Source organism: Momordica charantia (assembly GCF_013281855.1).
Source record: "Momordica charantia cultivar OHB3-1 chromosome 8 unlocalized genomic scaffold, Mcharantia_2.0 BLBB01000008.1, whole genome shotgun sequence".
Taxonomy (NCBI): Eukaryota; Viridiplantae; Streptophyta; class Magnoliopsida; order Cucurbitales; family Cucurbitaceae; genus Momordica; species Momordica charantia.
In genome coordinates, this window is record NW_028275166.1 from 11,635,810 (window position 1) to 11,656,680 (window position 20,871).

Consider the following 20,871-nt stretch of genomic DNA (forward strand, 5'->3'; position numbering starts at 1 on the left):
CTAGAGCTTTCACGATGACCCAAGGTGTATATGCATGACCACTAAAAGCATTTGATAACTATCGCAGAATCAAAATCGAGGATAAAAACGTGTTGTGGGGGTCTCAACTATAAACATTGGAAGTTTAAAAGGTAACTCACTTTCATTACTTAGGTTGTTGCCCTATTTCATTGTGCATTAATTCAAATCTAAAGATATTAATGCTTAAGTTTTTTATCATTTGCTCAGAAAATTCATCCTTCTTCTTACTTTTTTTTTACTATGTTGTCATTCATGGGAGATTGTTGGGAATGACAAATATTAAAACCTGTTTTGTCCCACATTAGAAGTATAATGTTTAGGAGTTGGTTTATAAGCATTGACTGTGTATTGGGCTTATAAACAGTTGGGAATGACAAATATTAAAATTTATCTTATCCTACATTGGAAGTATAACATTTGAGAAGTTAGTTTACAAGTATTGACTGTGTATTGGACTTATAAACTTGGTGTAAGGTAAGCTGTGCGCCGCCGCCGCCGTCTAGCTCGAGTTAGAGTCTGCCTTGCTTTTTGGGATAAATTTCTTCTACAAATTGGTTTTTACGGTTTTTTAATTTAGTCAAAACCACATGGCGATCTCAAAGGCATTGGTGGATACGTTGATGGATGAACGTTGGCTAAGGAAGTTAGAAGACGGGTGGTAGTTGTAAAGAAAGAAGTGGCAAGTTAGAGGACATGTGAGTGGCCACAATATTTCTGGATTTTTTATCTTTTAAAAAATTAAATTCTATTTTGAGCTTTTTCTTCAGTATAAACAAGGTCACTTCCCTGCCAAATTGAATATCCAATCTAGTCATCTAATCATCCAAACAAGGTCACTTCCAGTGCCCGCAGTGGAAACATTACCCTTTGGCTGCAGCCTTAGCCTTTTTCCTCTTATGGACAGCAGCGGGGACATTTTTATTCCTCTGTCTACCCTTATTCTTTTTGAAGTTCTTCGAACCCGAAGAGGAAGGTCCAGACTTAGTCCAAGAGGTCGAACCTTTGTGGAAGTTTTTGTTGGAGGTGACAACATTTGCCACTCCTTCAAGTCCCTTGTTTTTCATGAGGGACTCATAAGTCTTGAGCTCGTTGATGAGCGTGGTCAGGTTGTATTCCAGTTTATTCAGCGTTGTTGTGAAATTGAAGAAACCTCTTCAGAAGAGACTCCAAAATAAAACTGACTTGGCTGGACTCATTGATGATAGCATGATTCATCTTCACCACGTTGAAGTGGACCATCATACCGAGAACATGTTCCCGGACAGATGTTCCCTCCTTCATCCGTGAGTTGAAGATGAATTTGAGAGCTTCATGCATGACTTGTGAGGAAGGTTTTCCAAACATGTCATGCAATGAATCCATGATCTCGTGTGCAGTGATCATGGTCTCATTTTTCTTGTCCAAAACATCAGATATGCTGGCTAAGATGTAGACTCGAGCCTTTAAGTTGGCATTTGTACATCTGTCATATGCGATACGAACAACTTTCGTGTCGTGTGGTCCAGGGGCCTCCGAACAGGTCTCTGTTAAGACAGAGTAGAGATCATCTACTACGAGTATGGTGTTAAGGTTCATTTTCCACGTGAGATAGTTATCCCTAGTTATTTTATCGACGACGAAAAGTGAAATTAAAGATGTAGACATAATTGCTGAAACAAACAAATTATTTACATTAGAACTTTGCAAAAACTCTTTTAACAATCAAATTTAGCAAATTAAGAAAGAATCAACTCTAACAATTAAATAATTTGCAATGATACTCAATGATTTAGAACAATCGTCACCGAATGGTAGTGAATTATTCCCTCACTAAATTGAGACTATCTCAACCAAGCATTATACTAGGATAACTCTTACCCCTATAATGATTAGCTACCATTTCCTTTGGTCTAGAAATCATTCACTAATTTAATAATTTCTTGTAAGTGTAGCCCTTTCATTTTAGACCTTAAAATTCCGCCCCGACATGCCCACCGAAGGGTAGGACAATACCGTTGCAAAAACTTTAGAACCCTATCCATTTCTGGAGTTTGCCATAGCACTGATCTCATGCAAACACTTCCGAAGGGAGAATGCTCCCAAGGCACCACGAGGCCGAGCATGAAACTCTTTCTTTGCAAACTAATAAAGGAGACCGTAGGTCACACGACCTTCTCCCACTGACTTTAAATACTTTCTCTATGCACCTTGATATTGACCCATGCAAACACCTTCCGAAAGGGAGGATGCTCCTAAGGCACTATGCGGCCGAACATGAATCTCACGGTGTGAACTTCACGGAGAGTATGAGGGAAAGAGTATATATTATACATACCTCGTATATGAAACATACTGGTATGTTATATAGATGCAGTAATCCTCCCACCAAGTATTTTATAACTTAAGGTTTATTATTTAAGAAAAAACCGGCTAAAACATTTTCCTTAAATAAAAACATTTGCCCAATACAACTTGTTTATATTGGATAGTTTTACACTAATGTTTTTAGTTTATGAAACGATTTAATAAACTAAAACATTATTGCATGCTTTTATAAAATTTTGACTAATTCAACCCCCAGGTCGGCTTCCATATAGAAGTGTTCCCGAAACGGTTAGTTTAAATACCTCAACCTAGACAGAACCTTGCTAAGACATGATTCCCTTATAGGCAAGATTTTATAATTAAGTTTTATTTTTATTATTTTTATTTTTTAAGAAAAAACTCTAATCTTATTAGGAAAAAAAAACTTTAACGTAAGGTTAAATTAATTAATTTTAAAACTCTTTTTAAAACAAATTAAAACATGCAATACGAAGCTTTAAATATACATATAATTAAACTTACAGGTATGCATCAAATAACATTCATAAAAATATAACAATTATATTTACTAAAGAAATTCCATGCTCAATGCAACTTATTTTCCATTAATTAACATAACAATTATATTAATTACAAGAAAAATACATCATGCTTCATATAACAGTTACATTAATACAATGTATGATTATGCTATTACTTATGGTAGGATTTTAATCTAAATGACATACTTTATGCATCATACATTTAATTAAACATACGTTCATACATAGTTGCTGAAATTCAAACTCAGGACCTCTACTTCAACAAGGAAACATTGGACCGTCTGGGCAATCTCCCAACATTGTGAGAAATTTTGCAATCCGCCTATATTTGAGCACCCATCCAACTTTTTTTTTTTTCAAATTTACAGCCTCGGGTCTTCTCCTTCAATATCGAAAATTCTTCAAACTCGTGGCCATAAACCTTTGAATTTATACAGACACGGACTTACACAATGATTTACAACATGAAATGACCAAAAACACCGGACCCTTTACATTGTCAAATCAAACGAATTTATAAATCTAAATGCCAAAACCAACAAACATCAAATTGCAAAAATCCATAAACCTTGAACATCAAAATGCATAATAAAACCCACCATATTTTCTACAAAATTTCAACAGAAAATTCAGAATGAAAAATCACGCTCTGATACAATTGAAAGGATGTTAATCCCGGAGCGGAAGCAGTAGAATGCATTCTTGAATTTCTTTTGAAATTGAAAACACATAAAATATAAAACAAGGAAGAGCGTTGAATTTTACCTTTGAAGATTCTCCTTCGTGTGATCCCAATGAGACAACACCACTTGATCTTCCTTGCTATGTCTTTCGGTCGAGAATCCAGATTGTGGGATCCAAGAATTGAAAGAGTAAGAGAGTTGAGAGATTTCAAGCCTTTAGCTTTTTTCCCATCTAGCATTCGTTTAGGGTTCAACTTATCTTTATATTTATAAAGAGGAAAATCCTAACATCATTAGGATATCTTATCCTTTTGAATATTAGATATCTTCTCTTGAATCTAGGGAAAATGCCAAGTCCATCAGGACATCTTCTTATTTTTAATTAATAATAAATTAATTAATTAAATCAATTAACAATTAATTAATTAAATTAATAATTATTAATCTAATTAATAATTAATTAATTTAATTATTAATTATTAATATAATTAATAATTAATATAATTAAAATCAAAATATTAAATAAATAAATATATTATTAATTATTAATTATTTAACTTTTAATTAAATATCACATATTTAATTAAAACTATATATTTAAATCATATTCAAATGCATCTCTCTTGTATAACCTATAGTTTTAATATGAATCCAATTAATATTAATTACTTGAATCCTATTCAAATATTTTTCTCATAATATATAGTTTAACTATTGAATCTTTATTACAAAATAAACAATATATATAATGTATCATAATATACATTATATATATTCCCTGATATATAATTTGAACATTTCAAATTCTCTCAAAATCTTGATCATCGTTTTATCGTTGTGAGCTAGCAAGAGAACTTAATGGACATACAGATCAGAAGCTCCAACGATAGAAGATTAACCAGTCAAACTCATTAATCGAGTTAATCAACATTCGTTAACTGCAGGTCACTCCACTAAAGATTCGCAGTTGCACTCTTCTCACTACAGAATATTTTCATGTCCACGGATGTACAACCTTCAACGGCAAGTTAATCCTTCACGAGTGCTCATAACTCTAATTGGGTCAAATTACCGTTTTACCCCTAAGTACATCTTGCTCCTTAAATACCACTTCTCCTCTAATGAACAACCTGATTATGGTCCAATCAAAAACCGAAAGTCCCTCTCAGGCCAGTGAAAGGGTGGGGCCCTTTATTTAAGTCCCGGAGTCAGCACTAAAGGGAACACTCATCTACTCCCCTAAAGTCGGGGAGGAGTGAATTCCATCTTGTAAAGTTATGTTCCCAGCTCCATACTTGGCCTCGTCCCTAAAACGGTAGGAATATTGAGTCAGCGACTCGGTCCGCTCTCACCCATACAAATCAAAGGACGTGTTCTAACAGGCAGGAGTCCATAGCTCAGTTAGGATTGAGATCGAGTTACCTTGTTATCCTATTGAAATATTAAACTATTAGCTAACAGCGTTACAACTAAAGATTAATTATTTTGTGGTCCAATCTTATACAAACTCATTATATAGGATACCCCCACTTGCATTTCTTTACACGAATGACATGGATCAAGTCATTTGTGTTGGGTTTTATGTCCTAAAACTCATAGTTTGAAAATGACAGATATACTTTTATCATTCAATAAAGTTGTTATTGAAGGTTTTAATCAATAAGTAGTTATTGATCCAATAAAATATTCTTACTATATCTAAATCCAATAAAATAAAGGATCCTAGACTGTTACCTGAGACTCAAACTCTATGTAAGAGACATAAATATGGATCAAGTTTGAGTTAACAGCCTAAATGGTCTATAGTATAGGAATAAGGTTGGGCGCCTTATTCTGGGGACACTATGGATGCGGCCCACTTTGTAGCTAGTACAAACGATGTGATCCTAATTAGTTCATGTGAAGACATGCGAGTGGGGGTGTCCCGTGCAAAGAGTTTGCATAAGATCGGACCATGAGATAATCACTTTTACTTTATAACACCGTTTACTGTTTGAAACTGACTATCTCCACTTTGATGGCCTAGATAACTCGATCTTAATCCTGAGCTAACTATGAACTTCTGTTTACTCGGGATTATCCTTAGATCTGCATGGGTGAGAGCAGCTCAACAGCGCTGGCTCAATAAGCCTCCCATTTCAAGGGTAAGACCCGGTAGATAGCTAGGGACATAGGGTGCAAGAAGGAATTCACTTCTACCCAATTTTGGGATAGTAGAGAGGTTGTTCTCTTAAGAGCTGAATCCAGGTCTTGAACAATTGGCGCCACCCTCATCAAAAGGTTTGAGAGGATTTTTTGATTTGATAGTTGGACTACAAATCATTGTTCATCAGAGGATTAGTGGGACTTAAGGAACAAGAGGTAATTACAGGGGTAAAGCGGTATTTTGACCCAGCTGTAATTACGAACAACCTATGAAGGGTCGACTTACCGATCATGGTTATATCAAATGGACATAATATATCTACAGTGAGGAGAGTGCAGCTACGGGCTTTAGTGGAGTGACCGCGTAGTTAACGATTGTTGGTTAACTAGGTTAAAGAGTTTAACCGGTTAATCTCGGATCGTTGGAGCTCATGATCTGTAGGTCCATAAGGTCCCCTGGCTAGCTCATATAGGAATAAACTTGGAATAATTTGAAGAAATAATTCAAAACGTACGAATTAGGTTAATCATATGAGATATGATTAAGTAATTGATATATGATATCAATTTGAGAAATTTGGACAAAATATTTAAATAGAATTCAAATATTAAAATTATGAATGCGGATTCATAATCGGAGGCATGGATTTCATCAAACATCGGATTTTGGAAAAAGTCAAATAGTTGACTTTGACCAGAGAAAGTCAAAGGTTGACTAAAGTAGATTAAAATAATGTTTTTAACCAAGTTGGTAGAAAATTCCACTAACTTGTTGAGTGGAACATTTAAATAATCTCAAAAATCCACTTTTTGACACTTAGCCATGCCATGCATGAGTGGAATGTGTGTTGTAAGCTTTTGGTGAACTTAGACATGCATTTTGACACTTAGTCATGCCATGCATGAGTGAAATATGTGTTGTAAGCTTTTGGTGAACTTTGACATGCAAGAGTTGCATGTAATTTGCCTATTTAAGAAGACTTTTGTTCAAACATCAAGATCTCTTGGAACCTTTGGTCATTTGATGTGTTTTCAAAAAGCTTACATAACTCCTTTTAGCTCCACTTTTCTCTAATTTTTTCTTTCTCTAAAAAGAATCCCACCACTCTATTCCAAGCTTTGAGAATAGCTAGGAAGATCTCTTGGTGGTCCTTCATTGGAGCTATTTGAAGATTTTTGAAAAGCTACAAAGGTTTGTATTTTTCTCTACTTATCTTTAAGCATCATAATGTATGATCATGCATGTTTAATCCTAGGTTGTATTATGCATCTAGATTGTTATTTCGATTCTTGCTCACTTCCGCTGCGCATGTATGTATTTTCTCCATCAATTTGTAACTATTACAAAGTGGACCGTATCCATAGTGTTACCAGGATTAGGTATCCAACCTTATCCATGCACTATAGACCATTTACATTTTTACTGGAACATTATCCACTTGTATATCGAATATATACTGTATATAGAAAATATACAATGTATATTAAATATATATTGTATATCAAATATATACATTGTATATTAAATATATACATTGTATATTAAATATATACTTGTATTTCAAATATATATTGTGTATATTAAATATATATGTTATATCAAATATATACATTGTATATCAAATATATACTGTTTCAGTTACATTAAATAACCATGGATCTTAGTTTATTGGAATACGAGTAATGCAAAGAAATAATAAGATAATTTTTTTATTGAATAAATAATTCGTTCATAAATTACAAAAACACGAGCTATCGGCACCAAACCCAACAGGATGAACGTTGGCTAAGGAAGTTAGGAGACGGGTAGCAGCTACAGAGAAGGAAGTGGTTAGTTAAAGGACACGTGAGTGGCTACAATATTTTTGGGTATTTTATCTTTTAAAAAATCAAATCCTATTTTGAGCCACTCCGTCACTATAAATAAGCGTCACCTCCTGTTAAATAGATTCATCCAATCATCCAATAATTCTCTCCTATTCTCCAGCTCCAATCCATTCCACTACCTTAAATTGAGCATGGGTTTTGTCGCAACGTGACTGCGACGCGAAGCGGCCAACGTCCACTTTTTAAGGGTCTCTTAAAATAAAAGAAATTTTAGTCGCCACCAATCACGTCGAGGGTGTGATTGGTCACCCAATTAGAAATTAAAGAAATTTTGTCTACGTAAATTAGATTGAACTCGAGAGTCATTTGTGTATAGGGAAGGTATTAGCACCTTACAACACCCATGAAAACGGTTACCGGTATTTATTTTTTATTATTCAATTTATTAAATTATTGAAGGTCCACAAAGGTTTATTTTATTTTATTTTTAAATGTCCATGTTTATTAATCCACGTTTTAGAAATAAAATATGAATTAATTACTATGGGTGACATAAATGCCATTCAAAATATGAAATTTTATTTTAGGAGAAATTTCATGTATTTAAGAAATTTAATAAATTCTTAAAAATAATGTTATTAAAATCCCTTTTATTTGTTTAGAAAATTGTGAGTGACTTTTGAAATTTGTTTAAATTGTTTTTAATTATTAAAATTTATTTTAAAACCGAAATTTCATGTATTTATGGAATTTATAAAATTCATTAAGAGAACACTACTTTTTCTAAAATTATGGAATTTTTTATTTGCACGAGAATTTTCATGTTTTTATTAATTTTAAGAAAATCCACAAGGAGAACACTACTAATTCTCAAATTTGATTTATGTTGTTTAATGAAGCTAGCTTGTGAAATTAATTAAACGTTCATTTAGACATGAAAAATATCAAATAAAATAAATAAAGAAAAATAAAGAGAAAAAGAATGAAAATAATAATGCAGGGAAAATATGTTCAACACAGCAAATCAGAACAACTCTCATGAAATTCCTCTCACTAAAATAAAATGCTAAATTAATATCTCACATACATTTCGCAAAATTTGAAAAGAAACTAGAGAAAATATGAGATTTCAAACCTTTGAATGATTAGTTTGATTGGATTTATGGATTAGGAGAGACGTGAAATATCAATATAGCAATTGGAGAAGATGAAAATATATGGTGAACCTCAAGGTCTTCTTTTTTGTATTTTGTTTTTCTCTTCTGTCTTTCTCTCCCCTCTGACGTGTTAGAAGTAGGTTTTGGAGAGAGATTATCCTTCTATATGGCAGTATGAAAAAAAGATTTGTGAGGGGATAAGGAGAGAAAGCCTTCTCTAAAAAAAACTAAAAGATTATTTTATTGGAAGGTGACAAATGGATCTTTTGATATTCCAGAGAAGACAACGAAGACTTTTCCCTCCTGTTTTGTTCTTGTGTGCTCTTTTCCTCCTCCCCAATTACAATAACATCAATTAGTTTATATAGGCCAAAAGAAACTTGGAAATAAAGGAAGAGAAAAGTAGGTGTGAGAAGAAGAGGAATATTAGAGGGAGTGAGGGAGAATGTGATGAGAAAGAAAATGGAGAAATCAGTGGGAAGAAGGAGAATGTGAGAGTGAACGAGAAATTGTTGAGAGGGAGGGGGAAGTTGCGTATAATTGGATTTTTTGAAAATTTGAGGGTATTTTCAAAACAAATTGAAAAAGGTGGGTGATTTTCAAATTATTTGGGGAAATAGGGGGTTGTGTCTTTTAAAGAGACCCATTTGACATGCATTCAGTACCCCAATACACGTAAACGACCGTGACAGACAAACTTACAGATGGAGTTAAGACGCCCGTTACTCCGTCCGTCACGGGTCTGAGACGTATCTAACCTTGGAAATCGAAGGAATCCCTACTATGTAGGGATTCGGCGGTGCAGGGAACATTTCGGCCCTGCACCCGATTGGACGACCTCTCATCCTTTTTTGTCTTTTTTTGTAACTTCCCTTTACATCTTATCCTAACTTTTTTTTTCTTTTGAATCAATTGTTTTATCAATTTATATTATCTTTTGAATATTTTAGGTTAAGAATTTATTATTTATATTAATAAATATTCAAAAATTAATGACTATTTTTTACAAAAGATTTTATGTTTGAAATAAAATCTTTTATTATTTTATATTAACATACGTATTTCGTATTTTTATTAACTTAATAATTAAATTTTTTTATAATAAAATCTAAACCTAAATTTCATAATTTATCTGAATTTTTAAATTCTCTATTAAATATACTTCATAGATATAAACATAAAAATTCATAAAAATAAATACATAGTAAAAATTGAAATGCATGTCTTGAAATTTCATTGATTACAATAAAACAAACCTCAAAATTTTTGGACAAAAAATAAGACTTAACCTAATTCATATTCTTGCTCATTTGAATCATCATCGAGGATATTAGCTCCTCTTCGTTGTCGACTGCTTCTACGATCTAGTATGTCTCCTTCAAATTGCATCGATCGATATATTTTGGTAATATTAGATAAATGTATTCTACCGCTATTAATCATATTGGGCATGACATTCTAGCAAAAAGATGATAACAAATTAAATACTAATAAATAAGGTGATATAAAAATTTATTTATGATGTTAATTACCAAATAATTATATGATGCTCCTACCATGGTGAGAAATTTCTTTTTAATGTGATTGAACCAAGTATTATAATTATGATTAACGTCTGCACCTCATTTATAGGGTGACCATTAATAGTATTATTTTGGCGGTTTTCCCACTTTTGAATTTGGGGAGCCAAGTTCGTTCCCAATTTTGTTCACGACACCCGCGTAGGTCATATGTGTGAAGACGTATATCTGTGTTGCAAGGTACAAGAATATATTACACCCACCCAAATTGATGTATAACATGGTTTGGAAATTGCCACTCTACCGCATGAAAACATATGAGAGGACTCCTAGTTGTCCATATATGCTGATGAATAAGACAATATTTGGGTAAGCACCCGATTAAGTGCCTATATGGCTCCCAAATAATCTGCATTAATTTTGTAATATTAGTCCAAAAAAAAAAATTTAACGTTAATAAACAATCACACATAAATAAAATTAATAATACTTGATCCAGCATGAGTTGATCCAACATGAATCGGTATTGGATAAGTACGTGAGTCGGGGATTCAGTAACTCTAAAATCGTCGTTCCATCTACATTTACGAGAAATTGAGTGTTAGTTTTTATTGAAGAAACATACGTGTGAATTACTTGAACTAAAAATTAAAATTACGTACTATACTGCTAATAGTCTATCTCCTAAGTCATTCTCATGTATATGGAGTTTGTGGGGTGCTAGTAGAGGGAAGCAGTCCAATTTGTAGTAATATAAATGCTATATCTGCTATAGCTTGTGCATCTATAGCTATAACTTTGAATAACTGTCTATAAAGCTAGGCAAGACAACCCGCACCCCAACTATACTCAATGAGGAAAAAGGGAATTGCCATTTCACAATCGCTCTTCTACAACTACCTTTCGCCCAACATGATCACGAACGAAGACAGAGAATTGCGTAGATAGAAGGACGAAAGGAACTAACCCATTTGTCCTGATCGGAACGATTGAAGAAAGAAAGAGGCTGATGGCCCCTTTCGCCCAGGGGGCATCGTCGGAGAACAATGTCGGAGATAGGGGGAGAACCTTCCGTTGGTTACGCCCTTGTTGTGTTGGTTCTTCCATATTTCGTTCAGCTATATCAAAATCTGCTAGTAGAGGTATGTACATCAAGTGAACTCTATTGTTCGACTTATCTGAAAATACAATACCTCAAATAAGGGTAAGAATGTATGCCCTAGTATAACGTTGCAGAGCCTCATCATCAACATCATCTGGCAGATGGGCAAAATCATCAAACTGGTTTGCCAACCATGGTAAGCTAAGACGAACACCAACTAAATCTCTTTTTCCTGATGTAACACCTAGTAATTCAGTACACACATCCCGCCAAGTGTTCTGAAATGATCCAACAAGAGCTTCCCGTCTATAGGTAGTCCAAATTGGATGACAACATCCTGTAATGTGATAGTACACTCTCCATGCGGCAAGTGAAATGTGTGTGTCTCTTGTCGCCAGAGCTCCACCAAAGCTGTGATCAAATGTCAGTCTAACTGTATAAAATTCAAACGTGAAACACCATAAAATCCTACTTGTCGTAGATATGAATCTATGCAAGGATTTGGACATGTCAACCTACTAATAGCAGCATCTCGACGTCTACAATGTAAGGGGTCGGTGTATCCAGTTTGCGAGACCAACTCAGACTGTATACCTTGAAGATGTAAAACAGATGAATCATACGGTCCTATTCTATTATTATCCTCCATATTCTGATAGTTTAGTAGATTAATAAACCATATATTCATTAGTTTAATACAATATTTATTTGTTTACACTGTGAATTAAGTTAAGATTTAATGTAAAACATTACATTCATCAATGATTCCAGTATGATTACATGAAAAATGCCACAATGGAAAATGTAAAATGGAAAACACTAGGGCAATAAAAATTACACAGAAAATGTTACATCAAACATCAAGAAGTGGGATTATGACCTCGATTAAGGCAATTTCGTCGATTATGCCCTTCTTGCCTACAAATTCCACAACGTATTTTTATTGATGGCTCCCTCTAATCCATCTCATTATGCTTGTGAGATGTAGATGGTCTGCTGGCACCTCTCACTAAATTTTTATCAGAATGAATTTTGATGAAGTTAGAGGTGGGTTAGCTTCTTTTATCCGGAATAGGTTCAAAGATGGGTGAATAACAAGATATATAGGTCTCCATATTATAATGCTTGTCTATGTATAACAAATAATCCATGCTGACGCTTGCACAAACTGCAATGGCATGGGAACAAGGAATCTTGTACCATTGCCACTTATTACATTGGCATGATTGCTGCTTGCAATTCACACGATGTGTGGCTCCATCTGTAAACGTCTGTGGATTAATTGTAGTGGTAACATCAAATGTTTCACTATTCATATCAAACCTACACACATTGTGTGCAGTGCCACGTGCTTTGATTTCCCTTGTTTATAAGGATAAAAAGGAACTAGTTAGGTGCTGTTTTCTCCGTGTTTTAAGCTTAGTTTAGTGTCTAAAAACGTTTCATTTGGAGTTATCTTAGGTTATACATGCATATAGGACATTTTTAATTATTTAGAGTTGATTTCTAATGAAAATTACAATTTTGTGTAGAAAAAAACCCAAGCTAGGCACCTTGTCCAATTCCAAGAATGCCCTTAATGTAAAACACAAAGTTTTCGTGTGTTTTGAAGCTTCCCCAAGCCCTTCCACGTGTCCTCCATGCATTGATGATGGCCAATTCATCAAATTAACTAACTAAAAGATGTTGTAAAGGGATGACTCTCCATGAATGTCTCAACCTCCTAACCGTTTTGAAGTTCCTATAAATACAGCAGCTCCCCTCACTTCAATCATCATCCTCAAGTGATCATTTTCAGCTTTAGACACTTTACTCTCAGCTTATTTATGTTTTCCCTTTAAGTTTTAAGTTGTTATTGTTTTAAACTTTGCTTATTTCAAGTTCATCTTTTATTTTCCAGCTTGTTATTCTTCAATTGTACGTTTGATCTTATTTAATTAAAATTCCAGCAAGTTTTTTGATATTCGTCTCTCTCTCATTACGAAGTTGTAATCACACAATCTTGTCAAATCAATTGAGTATTGCTCCCCAGTCTTGAAAGAGAACGGGTTAGGATCATTCGGGTTACAACTCCACCATTTTCAGCTTGTTTAAATTCGATTCATCTTTTAATCATGTATCTTATTTACATCAATGTTAAATTCTGTTTTTACTTTAAAGTTATGACTAACTTTATTTTCCCAAGCTCGGTTATTGATGATTAGCTAAAGTTTTTAAAATCCAACAAGGCAAGAGGCGTTTTTCTCTTCTTTTATCATTTAAGGTTGTTTCACAAAGTTAAAACTTGATTTGACCAATTAGTGTTTTAGTCAAGCATCAATACTAAAAGGGTTGATACATTTTCACAACTTTAATGATTTAACTTTGGAGAGAAATACTCTAGTCATAAAGATTTCGCTCGGGTAGCCTAGACATAGGACATCGACCTAAGGTTACAATTGGTTTTTATTAAATTAAGTTCAATTTTCTAATAGACATATTAGGGATGAACTTATACCTTCAAAATCACTTAAATATAAGAAGATGGCGAAACAAAACCGATGAAAAATAATGAGAGGCGCATGGCGCCTAGTTGGAAAAAAATTGTCGTATTTTTAGCTAATTCTAAGTAACTGGGTTGCGTTTATTGCATTGAGTTTTAAAATACCAAAATCAACATTTCCCTTGATATTTGTTACCACAAATTCAATTTCAAAGTCACCGATCAACATCATTTTCATTAAAAAGACTTCATTTGTCCCTGAGGATCGATACTCGAAATACTCATTCTGTTTTACTACTTATGACGGGTGTACACTTGCACTCTATTATTTATTTTCATTCCAAAATCCCGAACATGCTTCCCAAGGAGTTAATATTCCAATGGCATACTTAACAATTATATTCAAATTTATTAAATGATCACATCATTTTCATTTACAGGAAATGTATTAATACAAATTTACCTTGTGAAGCATTCCCCATTTGCAATGGCAGCTTGTTTCTTAACTCTTCGTTTATCAAAATAATATACAGTTCGATAGAATGTTACTTGGACCAATGTAGTTATAGGTAACTTTCGAGCACTTTTTAGTACACCATTAATACATTCAGCAATATTTGTGGTACACCATCCATATCGGTGTCCGCCATCATATGCCCGTGTCCATTGTTTTGGATCTCATGAATTGAAGAATCTAATGAATTTTTCATTTGCTATTTCAAGCTGATCCATACATTTTTCGAACTTTGGAACTTGAAACTATGATCCCGCATGATATACCAAACTTTTCAATGTGTTATACTTATATTGCTCATTAAAATTACTTGCGAGATGTCGCAAACAAAACCTGTCATGTGCATCTGTCCATCTATTTACACGGTTTCTTATGGCAGATATGATGTCTTTGTGTCTATCAGAAATCAAGCATATATCCTTCCTATTCCTTACCACCTTATGCCTTAGATTCTAAAGAAGTCATCCCCATGTATCATCACTTTCTTCTGGTACAATGACATATGCAACACGGTAAATGTGGCTATTAGCATCGACGGATGTCGCTATTAACAATTCCCCTTATACTTCCCATATAAATGTGTTCCATCGATTTGAAGCAAGAGTCTCCAATGCTTGAAAACTTCTATGACTAGTCCAAATACCCAGAAAACGCGTTGAAATACAGCTTCACCAGTACCTTCTGCTCCCATCAATAACCAGTAAACTATAGTACCGAGATTAGTTATCTGTAGTACATTCATCCACTTAGGTAACATCTGGTACGATTCTTCCCAATCACCAAATACATTTATAATGGCTTTTCTTTTTCCATCACATACTCTTGAATACCCCACGGAATAGCCATATTTTTTCTTTAATATTTCCTACAGTGTTGCAACCTTGATGGATGAGTTAGATTTCACAACGTTATGGACTTCTACTGCAATAAGATTAGAGTCCAACAGTTTATGATCTTGACTCAATCTTACATAGACACAAGTGTGTGGGCCAATGTATTGCGTGATCTAAAACCTCCTATGCTTTTTCAGGTAGCTCGCACGTAGCCGCCACATGTAACCATTGTCGTATCTTTTGCATTTAACCGCCCAAGTTTTGTTGTTGGACTCAACAACTTCAAAATGTTGATGACAAAGAACAAAAAAAGCTTTTAACAACATTTTTTACATCAAACTTTGTTTTAAAAACCATTCCTACATGCAAGTTGTTAGAGCCACGAGTTTCTTCCACCAAATCCACCTCAGGCATAAAACTCATATTGCATCCATATCTAAATCAGTGAACATTTCAGGAACTTCATATTCACGATGCACGTCATTTGACTGCTCTAGACAATCTTCATCCTCATCAGTTAAAATATCCTCAGCATTTGTGGCGATAGATTGGTCATCAAGATCATCGTGGGGCAACTTCGTCGTTTGTCCTACATATTCTACTTCTTCATCATTTGTGGCGATAGATTGATCATCAAGATTATCGCTGGACAACTCTGACATTTGTTCTTCACCATCTACTTCTGCATTGCAATGCACAATTTGAGGAGAATTATCTACTTCTATAATTGGAGAGGAATTATCAATGTAAGATTTAGTAATGAAAATATCTAGAGTATTTGGTAGGGATGGAGTAATGGTCATCATAAACCTAAACTCATGCTCGCCTCGTAGTGGGATAGGAACTTACAAAGTTGATCCTGTCATATCAATACTTCCATATCTGAATATGACCTCTAATCTCTGTCTATAGATAATGCTTGACGTAAATAGTCTTTAAATGTGTCGAATTGGATCTCACGAACAACAGTTATTTGAAGACATGTGGGAGCATATTGTACTCAATACCATTCGGTCCATTGACAATATATCCATTCATGTAACACCTAAATCCCACACCTTGTCTCCAGGATGGTTATGCAACTACATTTGATGTTTGAAATTAAAAAAAATTGTATTAGAAAATAATAATAATCTATATATTTAGTTTTAATGTTTAGGGTGTTTAGTTTTAATGTTAGTATTTAGGGTTTTAATGATTTGTATTAGGGTTTAGGGTTTTAGGGTTTATGGTTTAGTGATTTGTATTAGGGTTTAGTATTTTAGAGTAGGGTTTGATTTCTATTAATGGAATTTAGGGTTTAGGATTTTAATATTGAGATTTAGGATTTGAGAGGTTTAGGGTTTTAGGTTTATGATTTTAGGATTTAAGGACTTGTATTAGGGTTTAGGGATTTAGTGTAGGTTTTAGTATTTTAGGATTTTAGGGTTTAGGGTTTAATTTGTGTTAGGGTTTAGGGTTTTAGAGTTTGGTTTTAGGATTTTAGAGGTTCATTTTATTGTTTAGGGTTTAGGGTTTGATTTATACTTAGAGTTTTAGGGTTTCGTGTTTTAGGGTATGCAATATACTAGCTTAAATAAAAAGCTATTATAAGTTTGAGATAGCAAGAAAATAGTACCAAAAAAGACTATTATAAGTTTATGATAGCAAAATTATTTCTTTCTATATATCATGTGATATAGTACAATAAAAGAGCTATTATAAGTTTAATATAGCACAAAAAGAGCTATCTAAACCAATAATAGTGTTAAATTAAAACGCTATTAAATGTTTTCATAGCAACATAAATATGCAATAATTTCTTCATTTATTATAGCGTACGCAGTTATAGCTATTGAAAAACGCTATCAAAAGTCATGGACTTTTAATAGCATCGGCTGTCACGACTTTCAAAAAATGCTATAAAAAGTCTTTTATAGCATTTTTCATGAGCTATCGCGTATCCCTTTTTTCTTGTAGTGGTTTAAGATTATAATGTTGGGATTTTGGGTTTAGGGTTTTAGAGATTTAGGGTTTAGTGATTTGTATTAGGGTTTAGGGTTGTAGTGATTAGGGTTTAGGTTTTTATGTTAGATTATCAACTTAAGAAAACAAACAAATATGTATGGCATAAAGGTGAAGACAAACATATTATTATTTCGTATAACTTATAAAAAGAAAGATAAAAAAATCAATACTATAGTATTTAACTCATTAAAAAACCAAACATAATATTTCAAATATATATAATACCTTTCAAAAATAGTATTTAACTTATTAGCCCATGCTCCAAAGTAAAAATAAAATACACTTTAAAAATAAAATTATGAGTAGTCTTTAATTACAATATTTTTTTTATATAAACTTTAACACACATTTAATTAGACAAAAAATTATTAGTTTCTCTAAGAGATATTTTGAAACTAAAGTATAATTTAATATCTTTCACAAATTGTCGAAACTTCTAAAATCTTTAAAACCAAATATAATATCTCAAATATATATATAATATATTTTAGAAAAAATCTCTAAATTTTTTTTAACTGGATGAATTTATTTTTTAGTTTTTTAACACTCCAAAGTAAAAATACATTTTTTTTTTTTTCAATATTTTGCTTAAATTTTATAAATATTTTAAAAAATAACTAAAAATGAAGTAATTATCAAAATCACGTTAATTCATCACAATTAAAGAAAAAATGGTTTGAGAGGGAAACGAAAGAGGGTGAGAGTGATGTGATGATTGATAAAAAAAAAATCTCTAAATTTTTTTTAATAGTATGAATTTATTTTTAGTTTTTTTAACACATACATGCTCCAAAGTAAAAATACCTTTTTTTTCATTTTCAATATTTTGCTTAAATTTTATAAATATTTTTAAAAATAACTAAAAATGAAGTAATTATCAAAATCATATTAATTCATCACAATTAAAGAAAAAATCGTTTGAGAGGAAAAGGAAAGGGGTAAGAGTAGTGTGATGGTTGATTAGGAACTTGTGATTATCACCCAAACTCCCACAAAAACACCAGGTTTCACTATTTTTAATCATTTTTCCGTTTTCATTTATCAAAACTTACAAACTAAAAAATAAAAATAAAAAACAGTTTCCTCATCCACGTTAGATTCATTATTTTTTCCTTTTTTGCAGTTTCAGTTTTTCCTTTTTCAATACAATTTTTATTTAAGTTTATGCACACATTAACTTAGTGGTAGCTTATAATATTAGTTTAAGATATATTAATTTCAACAAAAATATAAGTATTGTTTCTAAAAAAAACTGAAAAAAAAAACTAATTACAAATTTTAAGCTAAGTTTGTCGGTGGACTACTTATTTTAATAATTATTAATAAACTTTAGAAATATTAATCACTTACAAATATATTTTTTATAAATATAAATAACTTTAATATTGGATAAATGTTAAACTATTTTTAGTTAAAGTTTACATAAATATATAATAAAATAAAATTAAGATACCACGTGCAAGGCACGTATTAAAATACTAGTTATAAAAAAACGGACCACAATAAGAAAAATGAAATACACATGCACTTTTGAACTTCAATTACTAAAACAAAAATATGCAAAAACATGCCTCAAATAAATTTCATAAATTACAGATGATATATTAAAATCTTTCCATATCTCAACAATCAAATATAATATTTTAAATATATATAATAAAATAATTAAAGATACATGTGCGGTAGACAAAATCTCCAATAATATCTCCATGTTTGCTATTTGTTTTAAATTTGAACTGTTCATACAATAAAAGAAAATTAATAATAAAACTAAAATTTTTTAAAAATAAACAATAAAATATTTAACAATTGAGAAGAATGAAAAGTCAATAAAATGGAAGGGAAGAATGGAAGGAAAAAAAATAAAATGAGAGTGATGGGGAAGATAGAAAGAAGAACCAGAGGAACAAATTATGAGTTATGGGGTGAGTGAGAGGGAGAATGGAGAAATGAGAGTGTTTAATACAAGAAAAGTGAAAGGTGGATGAAAAAATAGGGTGTTTAATAAAAGTTAGGATGAGATGTGAGAGGGAAGTAAAATTGGAAAAAAAAAAGATGAGAGGTCGTGTGTGCAGGGTCGAAAAGGTTTCCTACACCGCTGATGCATGGCACGGATTCCTTTCATTTCCAATGCTAGATGCGTCTCTCTAAGATACGCATCTAGTCTTGTGACGGGCGGAGTAACAGACGTCATAACTCCATCCGTGAGTCCATCCGTCATGGTCGTTCACGCATTCGAATAACTACAGTCTTTGAAAGACACAACCCCTTATTTTCCAAATAATTTGAAAATCATCCGTTATTTTAATTTTTTTGAAAATAACCTCCAATTTTAAAAAAATCTCGTATAATTGGAAGATTGAAAGAGAGCGAGAGAAGAAAAAAAAGGAGTGGGAGAAAATTAGGGAAAAGGGAAAATTGAGAGAAATTAAAGGAAGATATTTTATTTTTTTAAAATTAAATTCTCTTTAAAATTCTCAGTTCAAAATTCATAATTTCAATTTCAAATTTATTATTTTAGTTTTTGTTATTTCTATATTTTATGCATTTTTAATAACAAATAATAAATACCGCAGAACAAATATCAAATAATAAAATGACACAGACGAAATACGGTATTTACAAGATTGATTACATCCCTATTTCGACGAGTGCAGTTTGAGTTGGAGGTTGTATTAACTTGGGAGTATACCGACAGTAAAAAGATTTAGCACCTAGGTTGTGTCGATTTTGCTTTCAAGGTAATAGTTCCGCCCACGACACACCAAATTTAGCTCCCAGCTCCAATTTTGTCCTTTATTTTCTAACAATATATATAATTGAATTTTGATTGAGATAATATATAGTTAGCTTTTTTTTAATCATAACCCAAGTTATTTTAGTATTTTATGTTAGTGGGCTTGGGTTGGATATTTTTTTTCCCTATATTTGTACATGTATAATGTTGTTGCTATAATTGTAATTAATTGGACTTGTTTTGCCAAATGGCCTAGTGGAGAAAGTATAACCTAATTAATAGGGTTAAGTTTAGGATTGGATCATTTTTCTATAACAAAGACGCTTCATTAAAAACGAACATTAGTCACATGGGCTACCGAATAAGTAGTATCAATGTTTGTTGTACACAAAAGCCAGGTGGGAAGTCGGAAAACCATAGAAAACTGGCCCTAGTGTTCACCGCTTTGGTAGCCAAACGATGCACCACAGAATTGAATTAGCTTGAGTGAAGTTGAAGGAAACATGAGAAAGTTGGTAAAGCCAAAACCAAGACCCACACGCGAGCCACCGCTGCCGTTCGGCCGACTTGAGCTCAACAATGAGTCGAGTACTTGGAACCCAAGTTCCAAATTCGTTTAGATACTCCAAATCGCTTGAAAACAGATGAATTAATGTCGTAACATAATAACCCACCTCATGACACACACTACTCCACTTCTTTATGTGATAAAGACTTTTGAAAGAAACATTGGTCTATCTTGGATACAATTGTGAAAATGTAGGGAAAAATCGAAATTTGGTAGCATCTCCTTTCACACCCTTTTCGCTCTTTTGCATCAAAATAATGCATGGTCAGTTGTTTCAAGGCATTTGATCCCTATAATCTTTATACCTCGTTTTCGTAAATTTTCTCTATTCTACCTCTGTTTCACTTATCGAAATTTGTGTGATGACTGATATATCGTCTGCATTTATTTACAAACTCTGGAAGCCTTCTATATTTCCAAGTCTCTTGT

At 32.7% G+C, this 20,871-nt stretch overlaps 1 protein-coding gene, 1 long non-coding RNA gene and 1 pseudogene across 2 annotated transcripts; 1 reads left to right on the forward strand and 2 right to left on the reverse strand.

Moving 5' to 3' along the window:
- Positions 1-1,140: 1,140 nt before the first annotated feature.
- LOC111025384 (uncharacterized) lies at positions 1,141-1,665 on the reverse strand. The gene has a single exon (XM_022303235.2). It carries the CDS (start codon positions 1,663-1,665, stop codon positions 1,141-1,143), a length of 525 nt encoding a protein of 174 aa, XP_022158927.2.
- A 5,047-nt stretch (positions 1,666-6,712) lies between these two features.
- LOC148209513 (uncharacterized) lies at positions 6,713-13,262 on the forward strand. Its single transcript, XR_015792692.1, has 2 exons — positions 6,713-6,887; positions 12,834-13,262. It is a non-coding gene; the product is annotated as an uncharacterized LOC148209513 (long non-coding RNA).
- Positions 13,263-14,242: 980 nt separating this feature from the next.
- Positions 14,243-14,988, reverse strand: LOC148209514 (uncharacterized; annotated as a pseudogene).
- Positions 14,989-20,871: the final 5,883 nt, after the last annotated feature.